Source organism: Aythya marila (assembly GCF_965140915.1).
Source record: "Aythya marila genome assembly, chromosome: 2".
NCBI classification, from domain to species: domain Eukaryota; kingdom Metazoa; phylum Chordata; class Aves; order Anseriformes; family Anatidae; genus Aythya; species Aythya marila.
In genome coordinates, this window is record NC_139043.1 from 101,702,669 (window position 1) to 101,722,565 (window position 19,897).

Genomic DNA, 19,897 nt, shown 5'->3' on the forward strand with positions numbered 1-19,897 from the left:
AAGTAACAATCCAGATTTCCTCACTTTCTCACAGGCAGAGACTCTCATTTGCAGCAGTCAACGAACACTGGAGACTGAGATTACAAGACAACTAATAATCCTGCTTGATTTTAGACAACCCATTTCTCCCCCGAGAAGCATTATTACTTTGGCAATAAGTGACTTGAAAAAGTGGATTCATCAGCAGCCACTGATTACTCTGCAGATGTTTTAAATTCATCACTACCCAGCTTAGTGTTCCCTAAATTAACTGTTTTCAAAGTCTTTACAACAGTTCAGCAATTAGAAGATAGCATATAATTACTCTTATTAATAACAATAGATATCAGAGGAGAGAGTGATTTATTAAACAGAATATGACTCAAAAGAAAAACACTTCTAGTCAAAGGACTGAGATGTTCATTATGTAAATTAAACTACTCAAATATTGTAAGCGGAGTACATGTAAGGTTTGCAGCAAGGCTAGCTCCTTAAGTCAATCAGTAGATCCTACCAGGCAGAAAGCCTCCTTAAGCACTTGATTAAAACTTAAGTACAAAATACAGCACATGCTTAAGTGATATGCAGCAATTTTTACCACACTGGCCTGTAATTCATAAACGTACAGTCATACCATGTAGCATTAATACAACAGCAATGACAGAAGCATGATACACTTTCTGCACAAATAGTGTTTCATGTCATGATTTTTTTTTCTGTAAGGCTGAGGAATATCCTAAGCCCCATACAGAACGATTGATTACCTGTTACTAATTTTGCTGGAGCAACTTCATTGCCACGTGCTGCAGGACAAGGAAACAGTATGTAACTGCTTCTTTCAAAAGTGAAGACAGAAGGAAAAAAGTTAGGACAAATATCCACTTTCAGCCTAGTCCTCCACCCCCCCCTTTTTTAAAAACAAACAAACAAATCTTCTATTCTTACCTCAGCAAATATCTTTTATGAGTACTGAATCCATCTTAAACAGAAAGTGCTGGTGTTTGTCTTTTTATCAACACACTATTGCACATATAAAGCCCCATAGTCTTGAACATACCGAGCATTAGTTAAAATGGGACTTTCATACTTCCACTTCCAAGGAGAATTGATTTTTTTCCTGAGACAAGAAATCTCATCTAAGTGTAAAGCAGTTGAAACAATAATCACCTGTAAGCCAGAGGGTTCTGCTGCTGTCCAGGGGGACCTTGACAAGCTGGAGAAATGGGCTGATATGAACCTCATGCAGTAAGACAAGGAGAAGCGCAAAGTCCTGCACCTGAGGACAACCCCAGGGACCAGCTGGGGGCCACCCAGCTGGAAGGCAGCTTTGCAGAAAAGGACCTGGGGGTCCTGGTGGACACCATGTGGAACATTAATCAGCACCGTACCCTTGCCACAAAGGAGGCCAATGGTGTCCTGAGCTACATCGAGAGCAGTGATGCCAGCAGGCTGAAGGAAGTTACCCTGTGTGCTCAGCACTTATGAGGCCCCACCTGGAATGCTCTGTCCGGTTCTGGACTCCCCAGTACAACAGAGACATGGACACACTAGAGTTCAACAAAATGATAAAGGAACTGGAGAATCTCTCCTACGAGGAAAGGCTGATAGAGCTAGGACTGTTCAGACTAGAGGAGAGAAAGCTTAGGAGTAGATTTCATCCATGTACGCAAATACCCGAAGGAAAGGGTGCAAAGAAGGTGGAGAAAGGCTGTCTTTTCAGTGGTGGCCAGTGACTGGTGGAAATGGGCACAAAATGAAACACAGGAGGTTCCATCAGCAAACACTTCTTGACCGTGTGAGTGACTGTGCAATGGACACAGGTTACCTAAAGAGTTTGTAAAGTCTTCTCCATCCTTGGAGATATTCAAAAGTGATGTTGGACATAGTCTTGGGTAAACAGCTCTTGGTGACCCTGCTTGAGCAGAGGGGTTGGATCAGACAACCTTCAGAGGTCATTTTCATATCTTAACCATTCTGTGATTTTATGATGTCGGAATTTGCTTAAAAGAGAAAAGACACTCCACTGTATTTCTCCCCTTTTTATTATTCTGATTTCTTCCAAAAATAGCATAACTATGTACTTTCAAATAAAACTTGATATAAGAAATCTAACAAAACTAGCTTTGATGCACACAAATGAAGTTCAATGAAACATTTCAGCACTTCTAAATTGTCAGCATTTTTCAGCTAGTTTTAGACTCTTTTCTACTAGATATAGTACTTGTTTTACTTAATTTTAGTAGCAGCTACATCCCAGTGAAGGTTACAGGTGATCTTCCGGAAGATTTAAAAAATAATAAAAAATAATAATAATAATAATAAAAAAATCAAGAATCAGAGGAAAGAGTATGACCCAATTACAGAAGGAAGGCTATACAAACTCAAATAACTTGAACGTTTAACAGGTATGTTCTTTCCTAGATTTATTACAGCTTTGCAAAAATACTTGTGTACCATCAACACTTTATGATTTAATCTGTATGTAAAATACAATAGCCATCAGCAGCAAAAAGCTACTGTTAGCCCCAAAAGGGAGAGAAAAAGCTTGAAGAAAGTTACTCACACCCTCTCAGGAGTGGGTAGCTATAGGCATGTTAAAAGCAGAGCAAACGCCATGCCAAAAATCCCTAAGCCAGCTCTAAGAGACTGACAGGCAGGAGGACAGTAGTGAGGTACTATTCTGTCTATTGGTATCATTAATTTGTATTCCCGAATAGAATCTTTGACTCTAATTTGGCAATTGTTATCCACATGCACAACTGCCCCTCCCATAGTAAAATTCTAGTATCCTAAATTGTCATACAGGTTCCATTTTAAGTTCATGATCCAATACTTGACCATGTTCTTAACACTAAGGACCGCAATAAGGTCCTCGTCACCAACAGCTCATCCTTCTGCCAAGCTTATTTGGAATTTTATGAAACAAGTAACAAACATCCTAAGATCTGTCTAATAACTTTCAAGAGACATTAAAACTACCAGAAAGTCAGGAGAGTCTTTAATATAATAGAAAATGTTCAGTAATTTAAGTTCAGCAGCTGTTATTACCACATGGTCATACCTGGAAAAACAACATAAAGACTCAAAACTGTAGAAACTCAGTTCTTTCAGAGCAGTTTTGTACAGAACAAACTTGTTTAATCATGAAAGCACCATGAACTGACACTACATATCAGCAAGCACAAAAACAAAGATTTAGAAAAAAAACCCTAGAACTTTATCATGTAAACTACACTTTGAATACCACTAAGGTAGATTTACACTGCAGGCTGGAGCACAGCACAGAGGTACTCAAACTGACTTGGGTATTATTTACCACTTAGCTCTGCATGCAATGTAGACATACCCTATATGTCTGAATATATCTCATTATGAATGAACTGAGCTTTGCAGTACAATATTTAGGCCTTCATTCTGCATCACTGAAGCCAACAGTCATTTTCCATCAGCTTCAGAAAGTACAGGGTTAGGCTGGTAACCACAAACATACTTAGCTACTAACAAAACGTTTTTTTTTTTTGTAACATGAAGTTGTGTCAAGTTCAAACGTGAGTTTTGAGAGCATGCAGATTGCTTACAAATCCTTAAAAAGACTGGTTCAGAATCTTTCTTATATATACACACACAAGTCCATCTGTCACAGACAGGCAATGTAACTCAGAATCATGAGCTTCCTCTCGTTTTTGGTAGTGTCCTGCACACTTCTGATAATTAAAAAATAAAAATAAAAAAATAGTTGCCACATTGGATTTCAGACCATTCCAACTTGTACATGGATATGATCTCTTCTTGCTGCATCCAGTATGTGAAGTTTCACAGTTGCTTCTCAAATGCAAATACCAAGTAAATACCTAGAAAAGAAAAAGAAGCACAAAGTTTCAGCTTCCTCTGCCACTCGCATAGGGGTTCAAAATTTAAACAGATTGACATCCTGCCCAAACGACTTGTTACCTGACTGCTGACACTGTAAGAACTGCCATGGTTTCCCCACAACTCTAGTATTCAATTCTAGCATAGTTTTAGATATATTTTCAAAATAGAGCTTCAAGTATGCAAAGAAGAAAATATTTCAAGTACTGTTGATACTATTGATGCAACACTGACTTCAGTTAATGTAAATGCAACTCAAATTACTATTCCATTTTACAGATAATTAACATTCCCTGCTTCAGAAAAAGTCACATGCAAGTGAGTTTAAAGAATCCTTTATACATGCAATTTTAACAGACAATAATGGGTCAAATAATCAACCTCACTTTCAATTTTTGCTTGTTTAAAATATCATTGACAAATATTTACAAATGCCAGATAGCATTTTCTCAATTACAGAACAGTGTAATTCCAGAAGCGGATCTCATCAAGTCCCCATCAGTGCCCTAGGAAATGGTTATTCAGCATATAATCAAACCAATGTGGCTACATCAGAAGTTCTTAAGCTTCATGACAGGTAAGTTAAATCACTTCAAGGCCTTGAGTCCAAATAAATGGTTTTCCACTTAAACCTAACTTTTAACAAATATTCTAGCTACACTGCAAATCTTTCTATTCCTCAGCAATAAAGCAAAGTTTTGTGTAACGAGCAAGCTGCGTTTATGTCCTAAACCATCAAAAACTCTGTACTCCAAGTCTCTCTAGAAAAAAAAAATTAAAAAGAGTACTTTGAAAATACAATCATCACTGAACTTCTGAAGGTATAAAGAGCCCCTCTCAACTAGATTCATAGATTACATAATGCTTTTACACTGTTTGAATTAACCTTTACTTTAAAAACTAAACACTAAGTAAAGACTTTTTCATTCATTAATTAAACAGCATTTTTGTTTGTTTTTAACCTACTAACACCACAAGTAAAATGGTCTGCAAAAATGCAAATACTGGTTGGCCACTGTGACACATAAGTTAGTAACAACCTGTCTGGGAGAGGACTTTTACCAACAGAATTCTCAGTCCCTTTTATGTGAGGTTTACTAAATTCAACATTGAAAAAAAAAATAAGACAGCTGACGTCAAAAGTTTTCCATGAAACATGCTTACAGAATTCAAATGTATTTTAGAATATGGTATCCTTTCCCATGTCTGAGGCACAGACTTCCATTCCCTCCACCCCTTTCATAAAACATTCAAATACCTCTTCACCATTCATGCTGTTTCTTTCTGGAACATACTAACCGCTACAGGCAAAAAGAAAACTCTGTCTTCCCCAAACTGACTTGTCTATTTTTTTGATGAATATATGCCCCTACTGAAGTTTGTTTTCTAGTTGACTAGTAACAGTAGAATGTCCAAGTGTACGTTTTTGCTAGTATTAGAGGACTGACACTACCATCCTCTTTTCATACCTTCTAAGAATGCTTCCCCAAAATGTTTTTGGTCTGAAAGTTTGCACACTTGAAACTACTTAAATAAACAGAAGTTCAACTTATTTCATGCGTTTCCCCTCACCCAATTTCTTGAGCTGTGTGTCCTATCCTGGCTATATACAGGCATTCCAATAACACAAATAAAATACTGTTTTATGTAAAATTTACATTTTCTTCCTTAATTGACAGTCTATTTATTTCATACATTTCCCACAGCAGTCACTTAGGCAACACCAAGTTTTCAAAACAGTACTTACTTGTTGCTTCCCATTCAGATTTACTCAGGGTTCCCTAGAAGAGGACATAAAAAACAGTTTAAACAAAAAGATGAGGAAACAACAAATCACCGTTTTAACTCAGGATAAACGATCTTTCGTGGACCAACTTCTAACCACCCACACTAGATGGCTATTTAGGTCCTACTTAAGCATTACCGTAGACCACAGATATTTACAACTCCAGTAGCTAGAATGATGGGGAACTAGGACACCTCAGGTAAAGGAAAACACCTAAATTACATAGGCATAGCAGAATGGGCCACTAGTCTGCTGGGCTGGATGCCTCTGCAATGCAGGGACACACTGGGTTCACTACTGCACATCTGTGTGACCTGACCTGTCTCAAGGAGCTCTTCTGCCCAAGCTGCCCAACATTTCATGCTGAAGCTGTGAAAAGGCCACAGGCCTGCCACCTTCCCCTCAGATATTGCCTATTTCCACCTGACACCAACCTCCAGACCATAAAAGCTCTACTCCAGAAGAGCAACTGAGCCCAGCTTGCATGCAATGGAAAATAATCCACCTGGGAGCCCCAGGAAGCCTACTCCTAGCCCACCTTTCAGATGAAAGCACAGTAGCGGGAGCAGTGCTCAAGTAAACAGCTGCTGCCATTTACTCCACCTATTAAGAAGCATGAGGTAACAAAGAACAAGCTCCCTTTCTGCTCTGCCTACTCCATCCTCTTCCAGTGTGCTCTCACTGCGGGCACGATTTAACCTATATGCTACCCACTGACCAGTTCTGACCAAACGATTCATCTTTTATAAGGTCAGTAAAATAAATAAAGAGACTTGTTCAGGTGACATAGCACTTACACCCTTTCTCACGTCTTCCCAGGCAACAGCTACTTGCCAACTGCTAAGACTATCAGGCAAAAAGAGGTCTTTGGTCTTACTCAGCCATTCTCATGTTCTTAAGGTTGTTTCTTAAAAGAGGGAACCTTCTTTTTGATTTTTTTTTTAGATTTCAAATACAGAGAGCAGGTTTCTTTTCCCTCTTGATGTAGGATTGTTATATATGCAGTAAATCCTCAATAATTCACTACATCCTCAATAATTCAGAACATGAACAGCAGGTAAGCCAATCATGAAAAATACGAAAAATCCATGTGGAAAAATGTCAAGCTGACAGCCTTGTGCTACATGCACCATAAAAAAGTTTAACGCCAGGTCTTAGTAACTGCGCACCTTACTTAAACTACAAACTTTACTCAAACTACTTAGTCTCCAGTTTTGTTTCTCTCTTGTTAAAGAACCTGAACACACGAAAGCCTACAGTTCAGACCAAAACAGCCAATACTCTGCACCAGGAACTGCTGAGCATGAGACAGTGAAATTATGCTTTTGCGAGGTTTCCATCCAGCCTGACTCCCCAAAGGCAGGTGCAGAAGCAAGCACACAGCTATATGCCACGCTGAGCAGCTGGTCTGGCTACAGACAGGATGGGCAATGGCAGCAGTTCCTGGGGGAACAGCAGATGTTGTCTGACCTCCTGCTCACTTCCCAGGAACAGCATTTGTGCAGGCTCCTGTCCGTCACGCACCCAACGAGCTCTGAGACCAACACAGAAGAATTAAAAGGTTGTGAGGGGACAAGCTGCCAGGAGCACTTTGCCCCTCAAGAATTGAAATTCAGAGGAATCGTACACATGCATGGAGCGTGAGCAGACGTGGCGTTCAGGTGTCTGTCTGCTGTGTTAAACCCCAACGCCATGCCACAAAAGGCAGCAAAATACACATTATCAACATCAAGGCTTCCACCCCAGTCTTACAAAACACTCTCAGGGGCTACAAACCCTATCACACTCCCAGTACCACATAATGTAGACACAGAACTAGCCTGAAAAGTCCTGATCACAATAAGGCTAATTCAGTATCTAACTGGAAGGACAGCAGAAATGGGGTCAAACAAAAAAACTCCAACATTGTCACGTCCTGCTAGGACAGTCAAAGAAAGAAACCTCATTTACAAAAATATGAGAAAGACAGGAAGATCAGAAAGGCAGCATGTCCTTTAGAAGACAAGACCAGAAGCAGCAAAAAAGTATTTAATTGGACCACTGATCTAAAATCTACTATGATCTCCATAAAAGATGTTTCAATGTTCTTTTGTTTCTGAAATAAATCAAGCTGGCAAAGCCAGAGAACTGCAGAAAAATATATGACAGGCTATCAGACTAAATATTGTACAAGGTAACATTACTATCATAACAAAAAAAGGGTCTTTCCATTCCCAGATGTGAACAGAACATCATATTTAATAAAACAAAGGAGAGAAATGTATGGATGCAGGTAGGACTGGTTCAGTTCTAGTAGCCCTGCTCAAAAAAATGCAGGAAGGGCAGATTTAAAAAAAATAAATAGAACTACTAAAACTGGCTGCAAAATGAGCTGGATCTTCTTCACTCAAAAAGACAACAGAAAAAATGTATAATATTTTAAATACTTACGAGATTACAAAGAAAGTTTTCAACCCTCCTCTCTGTCTGAGGATTAAAAGAAGAAAACTAGAACTTTAAATGGATAGAGTGAAGATCCAGAATCATAAGAAAATTCTTGAAATTCAAGATAATTATGTTAGAACAGATGTCAAGGGGGGTGGCAAAACATCCTTTTCCTTCCACACCATTGCAAATTTCTTAACAGCTAACAACTTAACTGAATTTAATTCGTTAAGCAAAGGTTATAGATTAACCGCCTGTTCTATGATTTGTCATGTACACGGAGACATAGGTGGCAATTCCATTGCAGTTGAAATGAAGAAGGTATGAAACATCTGCAGGATTATGGCCTCAATTTTAGACACTGTTTGCTGTAGTGAGGTGAGAAGGTACTTACCAATGGTAACTTCGCCTTGCCATCTTTGATAAACTCTTTTGCATGCTCATAATCATCAGGTTTATCAGAAGCAAGTCTGGAATCATCAGATGCGGAGTATGGCTAGAGAAAATACAAAAAAAGAAGAAAAAAATATTAGTTAGGTAGTATGATATATTAATCACACTAGTCAAGGGTTTGCGACAATATGGCCCAAAATTGAGGTCAGTAATTATTAGGAGTATCTTAAAATTTGCATTTCTCCTTTAAAGCACCTGTCGGATCAGGTCTGATATTTGCTACTTCCCAGAAAAATCTAATACCCAGAATTTATAAATTAACTTTCATCTACTTACATGTCTGAAACAGGACAGACAGAATAAGCTATTAAAATTATGCTCCATGTACAGCTCATTATGAACATGATCTAGACATACCCTCTTTCAGAGCAGAAACTGAACAAGTCAGCAACTGTGAAAAGAACTACTGTGAACAGAGCAGCTATAGTATTTCAAGCAGAATGCTTAAAATGCCTGAATGACACACAGGAGCTATAAACAGAAGCATAGATCCAATTCTTCAAAACTAATATATACTTATTAAAGATCCCACTTACTGCAAAATGGTCTGTACTCAACAGTGCTGTCCTCAGTTGTACGTAGCTATTAAGTAAGACAACTCTCACTTTTCTAAGATGCTGATATGTAAGATGGTATTTCACCATGCTGCTGGAAATATGAGCACCGTCCCTCCTTGAGTCAAGAAGGGCAGTAGAGTCCACTTGTAGCCTATGTCACTAAGCTTTAAGTGTCACCACATACTCATCTAGATAGCTTTGTGCTGAAAAATTCTACCATTTGAGGTAAAACGGAAGCATATGTAACCACGATTAAAAACAAAGCCCCAAAGATAGCATCGAAAAGCTCCTCTAAAGCTGCTGAAGGCATCCAAGATAACAGCTTGAGGATAAAAGGCAAAAACACTGGACAAAATCTAAGCCCGGTAACAGTTCGGTATCACTTTCTTCTATAAACACAGCTTTCCTTTTATTCCTACAAAGATTACTTTCTGACTCTTAATCAGTAGTTTTTGAACAAAGATCCAGCTTTTAGCCAATCAGCTGTAGAAGAAATGGATTACAGTTCCCACTGCGTGATACCAGGCATGATTCCTGTGTTTCTATGTAAAACAAGAAACAAACATTGGTGTTATTTGACCAGGTATGGTCAATGTGTTTCTGCTTACTTCTTAATAATAGTGAAAACTTACTTCAAATTTGTAATTTTACCCACAGAAATAAATTGCTGTACTGGATGCAGACACAAAAGTCAGTGAGGAAGGAATGGTAGGAAGTACTCCAGGCACCAGAGCAGAAATGCCCTTGCAGCCTATGGAGAAGACCGTGGTGAAACAATTTGTCCCCCTGCAGACCATCGAGAACCACATCAGGGCAGATATGCACCTGCAGACGGTGGAGGACCCCAGGCCAGAGCAAGTGGATAAGCCCTGAAGGAAGCTGCAGCCCACATAGAGCTTGTGCTCCTGTCAGGAACTACAGCCCATGGAGAGGAGTCCATACTGGAGCAGTTTGTTCCTGAAATACTGCACCCCATGGAATGTGGTGCAGTGCTGGAGCAGCTCTTCAAGAACTGCAGCTTGTGGGAGGGACCCACCCTGGAGCAGAGAAAAAGTATGAGGAGGAAGGAGCAGCAGAGAGGAGCTGTTCGTACAGTCCCCAACTCCACAAGCCACTCTGCAAGGAAAGGAAGTAAGGGAGTCAGGAATAAAGTTGAGTCTGGGAGGAGGGAAGGCATTTTTAGTTTTGCCTTTGTTTCTCACCATACTTAGTTATTTTTTAATTTGCAATAAACTAAAATAATCTTCCCCAAGTCAAGCCTGTTTTAACCATGATGTTAACTGGTAAGCAATCTTCCTGCCTTTATCTCAACCCATAAGCTTTTTTGTCTTATTTTCTCCCTCTCCCAGTCCAGTTGAGGAAGGGAAGTGAGAGCATGCTGGGTGGGCATCTGGCTGCCAGCCGAGGTTAACTGACCACTATCACGCTTTCAGCAACAGGAGTTTAGTTCTTCTAATGGTAGTTCTTAGTTCATTGCACAATATTCACGAGAATAATTTCAGTTATTGCACAAATAATTAACAAGATGTAAAATACTATTTAAAAGAAAATAAGTTAACTCTGCATTTACCTCCAAGGCCTGCATTCTCCTTAACAGCATCTTATGCTCCTCATTCTTGACCTTTTCTTCATAGAATTCCCGAAACGTCATTTTGTAGACTAGCTTCATACCATGCTTCTTTGCCATTCTGTCAAAATAACGAGCTTGATTAGGGAAACAACAGAATTACTGTAGCTTTATTTTCAAAGAAACAATTTAAGCCACAGTGACATCTTATGGTATCCACTAGGATTACAATCGTTCTAAAATTTATCTTTCAGTAAACACAGTTAGATAAAAAAAACTGTGTTACCACCACAAAACTGTACTATTTTTTTGAATTATGACAATAAAAATCTACACATAAGTGATTATAAACATTTCAACAACAAAAAAGTGTCTTCTCCTAGCACTCAAGTTAGTAATTATCATCTGCCACAGCAGCTATTATAGATATACTGAGGAATCCTCTTTCTACTAGATTTAGTGCCTTACATCTCAGTTATATGTTGACACTGTAGTCATACAACACTGAAGTTACAGGCATCAGTGGTAAAAGCTAACACTCTTCATAGAGACACAAATGAAGTGTGTGAAAATATACAGATTTGAATGGAAAACTCTACATTGTTTTAAATTCATACTGAGTTTGAATGGCCGGGGTGGAGGATATGGAAATATTTGTCTGTACCTCAGAAGACAACAGGCTAGTAATGGTATACCTGAATTCATGCAGAGGTAATAGTAAAATATACACTCAAGATATTTACAGAAGGAAGAAGTTGAAAATCGATGAACATCCAAAAAAAGTTGAATAAGGTAAGAAAGAGGCACCAGAAAGAAGAGGATACACAAGAGGGCTTGCTGAAGCACTTAAGAAAGGTAGAATAAAACCCCAAAAAGTTAAGGTTAATGAAGAAAAATTTCACAGCACTAGATGTATGCTTTCAGATGACATCAGACAGTGAAACTCCTATGCAAGATCTAGTGCAAGTCTTCACAGTTTCTGACCAGAGCACCTTCAACTGCGCACAATGGATATATACCAGATTACAGTCTTCGACAGAAATGCAAGAAACGTCTTCATTTAGAGAGACAACAAAAAACTGGAACTGCAACTGTAACAAGACAAAGTTTTCTGTTGCGCAATAAAACACTGCTCTCATTATAGATGGAATTCAAAATTTAACTTACTCTTCCAGTAATGGAAAATAAACCAAGAATTCAGGGACATCAACCACTTCTTCTAAGTGGAAATCATATTTGCAGCCAAACAAGGGATATTCTCCCTTCTTCTCAAATTTTACACTGTATACGTCATTCCCAAATGAATTTGTTTCTGAAGCTTCTAGCCGTTTTCTACAAAAAGAGATATAAACAAACAGTAGTTGACAGACCCACTTTTCATTTTACAGAGTAAACAATGCCTAAGAGACCTGAAACTGCTTCATCCCAGTATCACGGCATCCAGGATTCCCTGTACTTTGCCACACACTGAATCCATTAAAGCAATGAAAATGAAATGAAGCAGAGGCATGCTAAATTTTAAAAGTTTATCATTCCTATACAATATGCCAAGGACCACACAGACCTAGAAAATTAACTTTTAGCCCAGGCACATTCTACAAGCACAAGACAGGCTTCTTGGAACTACTACCACAGTGAACTCCGACAGCTACTCTCCAGGCTGTGGATATTTTGCCACTATTTAAATCACTACCAAAGGTTTACCTATGAAGATCCATACACACTCCAGAAGAGCCATGGGTACAAGAGACAACAGTTAGTAGAGATTGACCTGTTTGAGTCAAGTTCGTGAGAGAGATTTTCTGGACTAGAATCCAAAACTGTTGCCAAAAAAATGATTTTGTTTACACAAATGTATCAGAGCACTGTAAGAACAACTATGACTTGACAATGCTTCACAGACTTTTGGAAGACTAGTAGGATAAAAAAGTACTTACACAAGCTCAAAGCTATTTGGAGTTGTGCCAATGAAATACCCTCCAGGAGAGAGATTCCCACAAGCGTTTTTAAGCATCATGTCAGCCTGCTCATATGTCTCAAATGAGTAATGGTAAACAAATTGACAGCTGCAAATGTCAAAGCGCATATCTGGATCATTGTATTTGGAAGACAGGAGATCCTGAAATGCATTAAAGAGAAGAAAAAAGATAAACAAAACTTGTGGCAAAAGCTACACAAACAAGCATGATTCACTTACATCTTCCACCAAAATACACTACTCCCATACTTCTTTGAAGTCTTTCCACATCCACTTCTTCACAAGTTCAACAAGAACAAGCTGAAAAAGGTAAAAGTAAGAAAAAGCCCAGAGCTACACTGAAAACTTGTGTTATCACGATGAAAAAAAAATAATTACTACGTCTAAAAATTAATTTCTTTTCATCAACTACATAACTACACCAAAAGGCCAAAGCCCAAGACTACAGTTAACCTAGAAGTTTCCAGAGATATTTTAGCACTGAGGGTTTACAACCAGTCACAGATAAGCTGGAAACCACCAACAGAATCAAATGTATTTTCAGTTTACTAAGTAAACTGAAGGTAATGACAACTATCTGTAATGACATCTGGCATTTCTTTTGCTAAGAAAATATCCATTAAATATATTACTGAGGGGGAGGAGTCATCATATTAAATACGGCAGCTAACAAGCCAGCCAAGTTATATTTGCTTATGTGCATTTACATGCACGTATGTAATGTAACTACACAGTCCCTTCCCCTTAATCCAGGTAACTAGTAACCCTGGAGATCTTGGAGCCCTTGAAATGTGTCACGTTAAAGCTTGACACAGTTTGACCCTGTACTCCAGCAGTTCCCAACTTTTTTTTTTCCCAACTTTTCAGGCTTCTTTTATACAATACCAGTAGCATCCACAAATAACACAGGAGCACATGCCCCAGGGTCCACAATACACGTTCTGTACTTAATATTTCATACTTAACAGTTCTGAGTTTCTCTTCTCACCCAGACTCCCCACCCACCCACTCGCTCCCAGTCTGTAACAGTTCACACCACATTCTGTCTATGTTATGTATGAAGACAAAAACGGACACTTGGGATACCCATAGCAATTTTATCTGTTTGCTACCCCTTTGTACTTCAACAAAGAGAGACACAGGAAACCAGCATGCAGAGGTCCAGGGGAGGAACTAGGCCAGCTGGAAGAAGGAGATTTTGCATTATATCTAACACAAAGAATAGAGATGAACTTTCAGGGAGATGAACTTTTGCGTGAGTGGACAGAGAAAACAGAATGTGCAACAGGCAATACATGTGCACGCAAGACCTAACTGCGATAATAATGTGAAAACATCCCTTTCTTTACAGGCCAAGGCTGCCTCCTCTACTCCATGACTGTAATTTTGAGCAGAGACAGATGACCCGGAAACAAGCAACTGACTCTATTCCTCAGAAAAAAAAAAAGGTGGCAACCAAGAATTCAAGCCACCAACCCTTCCTGCAAGTCTAGGTAGGACAGGTTCAGGCTTTCCACAAGTACACTGGAACCAGCTGGGCTCTGTCCCTCAGCCTGTGTCAGCAGGGCACTCTCAGCCTTCATTTCCACGGCGTGAAAGCAGTGCTGTGCACAAGACTGTTTCCTAAACCACAGCAATGTACTCCACATCACCTCCATGCCATCTAAAGCATCTGCACCATCACAGATATTTTGAAGATTAATATAGCGGTAATTAAAATGCTACTAGAAAATACCGGAATAAGGAAAATTTATGTGTTAAATCACTAAGTGTCCCTTATTCATTCCACCATCAGAACACATTTGCCAAGACAGTTTTCAACATCCCATACTGGATCCTAAAACTCCAGAAGTAAGTATAAATTCCCTTTCCCTCGTCAAATGAAAGAAACCAAAAGCATCACACTTATTACCTAAGAAAGGCATCCGAGCTTCAAAAATGTTACACTGTAAAGCAGTAATCAAATGCATTTAACTAAATTTTATGCAACGTTTCAGTAACCTGTGCAGTTGATTCTCCTGATAGTTCAACAACCTGGTCTTAAAAATATACAACATCCCCTAGATATTACAGCACTACCATCACCTCCTATATTTGCTTAACAAAAGAACATAAAATCTCCAAAGTATTGTAAAACCTAAAAACTGTACCTTGGTACTATCTGCTTGTATAAATTCTGCATCAAAAATACGTTCATTATAGCGACATCGAGCTTTCATGTCTTCATACCGCTGCTTGCACTGTTGCACAGAAATATCAGCAATATCTATAGAGAGAGATAAAGAAAAAATGTAAAAAGAAAAAAGATGAATGTGTAAACTTCAGACAAGAAAACTGGAACAATTACTGGAGCACTGAAAACCTGTTAGGCCGTAAGTTGATCTACAGTTACACTCTGATGTGAAGTTTTATTTCCAACTTGTAGAGAAAGAATTTAGTTTTCAGAAAGCTTTTAAGATTATACTGTAACTCTTGATCATTTTCTGCCTTTACTTCAGACAAAAGTTGTAAACTGAAGATTTTAGAAAGCTGCCATCCTCATAAGTGCAAAAAAGCCTCCAAAAGTTCACGTAATAGATACAAAGTGATTGATATGAAGCGCTGTTAGCATTAAATGTCTAGCTTCAATTAGCTAAAAGAGTGCAGCTCTGAGGGGGTTTTCAAACAGTAATGAAAGCTCTTCATCTTCTTACAGATATACAAGATACTGAAATGCAATGATTTGTGATATACGCTCATGTTTCATCACAGGAATTTTCTTTTTAAGGCTATTACTCTCACAGGCATAGTTTCACTGAATAATGACAGTTTGGACAAATTTTAAAACTCTCAGAACAGTTAAAAATACTTCAGGAGATTAGACACGGGAGAAAAGACATAAAATACATGATGTTAGTCTTTTCCCCCGTGTCTTTACCCTAAGACCATCTGTGATAATATGGTATTTCTTTACTGCTACTAGCTTTTATTTATGAGTTGAACTGAGAGCTCATTACACACAGTATTAAAGGTTCTGATATTTATGCTGACAATCAAATATATGCCTTCAGGTTAAAAGACCTGAAAAAAAGCCTCTTTGACAGAAGGTGTCTCACTGCACTCTTGAGCACACTAACAAAAAAGGAAACAGTACAAGACCAGAGGTGTGGCTTTTCCCCCCATAACACTGTTATACTTTCCCTGGAAAGTTACTGTATCTTCTTACCAGTACAGACAATTTTTTTAATTCTGCCTTTTTTCCATTTCAGTAAGTCTCCACCTTTGCCACATCCCAGATCCAGAACAGTTATGTCACTCTTTTTCCGTCGTACCCGGTCTATAAATTCACCTAGAAAAACATGAGAGAGAATGCTTACACAGGTCCCTGTAATTCACTTTTATTATACAAGATCCATAGAGGACCAAAACGGTTTAAGGACTTTAAAACATCCAACAACTTACTTTACCTATAAGTCTTGTTAACTTTAAAGACTTAAATCTCTTTTTCTATAAACCACTAATGATGAAAGCAACAACCATTAACTTTAAAGATTTTGGAAAAGGTAATTAATACTTTCTGTTATTTGACATGCTTTGCCTGTGACTGGAGCACGGCACTGCTTCCCTAACAGACAAAGGCAACACTGCTCCTGCTAAACAACTACCCCACGTGTGAGGAAAGAACAGGGCTCCCTTTCATTACCATTAAAATGAAGGCAGATGTTATTTTTAAGTATGCAAAAGCCAGAAGATTAAAAGCCAATTAAATATACCAGCCACAACTTTTTCTTGCAGTCACATCACAAGCACATTTAATGTTCTCCTCTCAGCCTTTCATAGGCTTTCCAATAACACTGGCTACTTATTTGCTGTCTTTTTACACAACATATACGAATTTTGTTTTCTTTTCCATCTCCACTATGTCTAGATTATTCTCGAGCTGACTGATGGTGGCATATTAGGCAAAACATATCAATGTGCTAGCCACTTCTCTTCACAGTAAGAGAGACAAAGTATGTTTTGATACAACTGCTGCAACACCATGCTAATGAAATGGATCATGACTGAAAGGCTGGAACACAGGTTTCAGGAACAGCTTTATGTAAACCTAAATGTTGCTTTTAACTGCTCTACCAAACAGAACAAAAAGCAGCATGCTAAGACAAATGGTGACAACATATCCTGGCATACCTCACTCTCCATGAATTTGTGGTGTTCTACTGACAATTACTTTCTTTGAAGACAGGATGGTTTTTGTTTGGAATTAATTTGTAGCCTTCTATAAGAAGCTGCTGCTTCTTTAAAAAATACTTTCTCTAGTTTTTCATCTTTTTAAACTACTATGTGTAATAAAGAAAATATCTTGTTTTATACATTCAAGTTTTCTGCAGAATTGCTTCATATAGACCTAAGAACTTTGAAAATAGTTTAGAAATTGTTTGAGATAGATTTAAATAACACAAAGAACTCAATCTATCAAGAACAGATTCTTTATGATTCAGTGTTGTCCCTTTCTCTTTTAAAACAGCATGAAGAAAAATGATTTCCAGTACGAACTTATTCCAGTTTTCAAGTCAATTGATCTTTAAAACTTTAGCATTTATTTCCCACTCTAACAATATAAGACACAACTGTAAGGATTCAAAATAAAATTGTAGATAAAAACAGACATTTTAATAGACTTGAAAATCTTACTGTGTTAAAGGACAAAGTTTAATAATCAACATCAGAGAGCAGTAAAGGCACATTTTGAAACAAAAATAAGTTACATTTTATTAAAGGCTAAGCAATCAATTAAGGAAACTTACCGATGAGGACACTCTTCGTCCAATTATTAAAGTTTCTGAGGTAGAATATGCGACTCTGGCTGCGTTTTTCCAATCCAACCTCTTGAAGCTCGTTATAATGTGCAGCTACAGCTTGCCCATGACCTGTCTCACTCTGCAGAAATGAGGGAAAGAATAGACTAAAGCAGAAAATTCTTCGTATTATTTTCTCATTTAATCAAGAGATGTGTCCACTTAAAAGATTTAAGAAAGGAAACAAGATACACTGGTCATCATCATTATGGGGAAAGGTTTTTGTATATGTATCTACCCTGAAACTGACTTCAGTGCTTCAATCATTGGAGCGTCAACTGCCTCAAAAATTTAATTCCATTTTCAGTTGGCCCACATAACTTCTGCTGGATGATGCCCAGCATCTTTGCTTAAGTTTTCTCAATGAATCAGTTTCATTCCCTTTAAATCAGGGACCGAAAAGGAGGATGTTCCTTCTCTCTGAGCATTATTTCACGTTTAAGGTTCTTAGAAAATCCTGGTTCAGAAATTTCATTGTTTGCTGTTAACAGAAGTGTATAAACTGCCGATTTATCCTTAATGCTGACTAGCTGATTTTGTGCAAAGCTGTCGGTGATAACTCCCAGAGCTTTGAACAAACCAGGGTAAGGGAAAGAATAATGATTTGATGACAGTATCCCATTTAATATTTATCAGCAGGCCATAGAAACACCTGTTTTAGCCTTGAATGTAATTAGTCCAAAATAGGAAGCCCCATATGATACTGAAAAGTGCTCTGTAACTAGTTATTATGCTCCTAACATCTCTTAACCTTGAGAACAATCTCCAGTAGCACATGAAAAAGTTATAAATAAAATACAAAGTAACTGAACACAGAGCACCAACACAAATTCTGCAAGACAAAAGCATCTAACAGTACAACCAAGACTGAAGGATTCTCAGTCAGCGCCCACAAACACGCCACAAAATTCCAGCCGCCATGAATTTACATTGCAATTAAAAGCAATTCCAATAGTAATCCACTAAAAAAGTCAATGTCCAGATACCTTATTATTGAAATACCAGTTGCTCAAAAAGATCTGACTTTAATATGGTATGTTTGTTCTTCAACGTTTTGTATAATTTTGGTAACCTTGAGCACGTACACAGCCTTACTTGTCCGGAATAGCTATAAACCCATCATCTGTTTATTACCACACTGGGCTGACTGCAACTAACAAATATTTTGACGCTTCCTAGTCTTTTTCAGGGTAAGCACAGATGGTCCCCTGCCAGCCACTGACTTAAACAAGAGAGGTTGGCTTTGACAAGCGAGGGAGACACCTTCATACAACCCATTAAAGCACGCCAGCTGCTGCAACCACTGTTGGCCATCAGATGTAGCATCTAGATTGCTGGCAGCTGCTTTCAGCCTGATCTGAAAGAGTCGAACCTCTTTATACCCTCAGGCTGTGCAGTAACAGCATGTTCCTTGTCCTTCTGAACCTGACCCTGGAATACTTTAGCGAAGAGATGAAGGGGTTAGTAGTGTTTCTGCCACGACAAAGGGTATTACTTTTTCCAGACTGATGATTAACGTCTATATATGAACACAGAAACAAAACATTAGATCAAAAACATTTTCAGATTATAAGTAGGAATTCCAAAAGGTCAAAATCGATTGGATCAGAACCACAGCACCAGCTTCTATAAGCACATATAGGATAAGGGGCAGTGTTTTACAAAGCACCGCTTTCCCCTACCGCCCCCCCCATTAACAGGAGGCACATTTCCAGCTGCTCCTCGCTACTCACCGATTTTTTGGGCGGCTCTCCCCCCTGCTCCTCCGCCTTCCTCTTCGCCCCGCCGCCCTCCTGCTGCTCGCCGCCGCCGGGGCGCGCTGTGTCGGGGCTGCCGCCCTCCTCCGCGTCTCCACGGGGCTGCTCCCCGTCCTTCGTGCCCTCCTCCGCCGCCGCGCCCAGGTCGGCCATCCCTTCCTTTCCTTTCCCCTCCGCGGGGGCAGCGCCCTCAGGGCCGGCCGCTCACAACAGGGAGCTGCGGGCAACGGGAGCCCCCCGGGGGCGGTTGGCGCCTGGCGGCCGCCATTTTGAAAGGCAGCGCCCGGGGGCAACAGCGCCACCGCGAGGCCCCGCCCCCAACCCGAGGTCACACCCCCAAACCCCATGGCCACGCCCCCATCCACCATAACCACGCCCCTAACCCCGTGACCACGCCCCCAAGCACTGTGACCACGCCCACCCCGCCGAGACCACGCCCATCCCGCCGTGACCACGCCCCCCCGCTGCCCGCCGCCTCCCCCGCCCCCCCCCCGCCGCCTGCCCGTGCCCGTTGCCCCGCTCCCTTCCCCTCCCCCCCCCCTGCCGCCGCCGCGCCGCGGGCCAGGAGGGTGGAGGCGGCGCGGCGCTCACCCCGCCGGGCGCTCCGCCATCCCGCTTGCGGAAGCGGCCCCCTCCGCCGCGGCGTCACGTCCGGCGTACAACGGGGAGGGCTGCCCCGCGGCGCTGC

The 19,897-nt window shown here is 39.8% G+C and overlaps 1 protein-coding gene across 2 annotated transcripts; it reads right to left on the bottom strand.

Annotated features, from left to right (window-relative positions):
• Positions 1-3,654: 3,654 nt before the first annotated feature.
• On the bottom strand, positions 3,655-19,845 carry RNMT (RNA guanine-7 methyltransferase). 2 transcript variants are annotated; one of them, XM_082754998.1, is made up of 11 exons: positions 19,801-19,845; positions 19,186-19,426; positions 17,402-17,534; positions 15,820-15,942; positions 14,765-14,880; positions 12,574-12,755; positions 11,804-11,968; positions 10,640-10,757; positions 8,454-8,555; positions 5,597-5,630; positions 3,655-3,830 (listed from the first exon to the last, which is right to left on the bottom strand). In XM_082754998.1, the coding sequence occupies exons 2-11, from the start codon at positions 19,360-19,362 to the stop codon at positions 3,793-3,795; spliced, it is 1,188 nt and encodes a 395-aa protein (XP_082611124.1). In that variant the 5' UTR covers positions 19,363-19,426; positions 19,801-19,845; the 3' UTR covers positions 3,655-3,792. The 2 variants fall into 2 exon arrangements, with proteins under 2 accessions (XP_082611124.1, XP_082611123.1); XM_082754997.1 differs by lacking the exon at positions 19,801-19,845 and having other exon boundaries at positions 19,186-19,504.
• Positions 19,846-19,897: the final 52 nt, after the last annotated feature.

Bases quoted from the DNA above. Each gene is read 5' to 3' on its own strand.
- RNMT (XM_082754998.1), bottom strand. From the start codon at position 19,362: ATGGCCGACCTGGGCGCGGCGGCGGAGGAGGGCACGAAGGACGGGGAG. The intron at 15,943-17,401 runs GTAAGTTTCCTT...ATGTTTTTCTAG, and splicing joins GACGAAGAGTGTCCTCATCG to GTGAATTTATAGACCGGGTA. The intron at 12,756-14,764 runs GTACAGTTTTTA...AATGCATTTCAG, and splicing joins TACAAGCAGATAGTACCAAG to GATCTCCTGTCTTCCAAATA.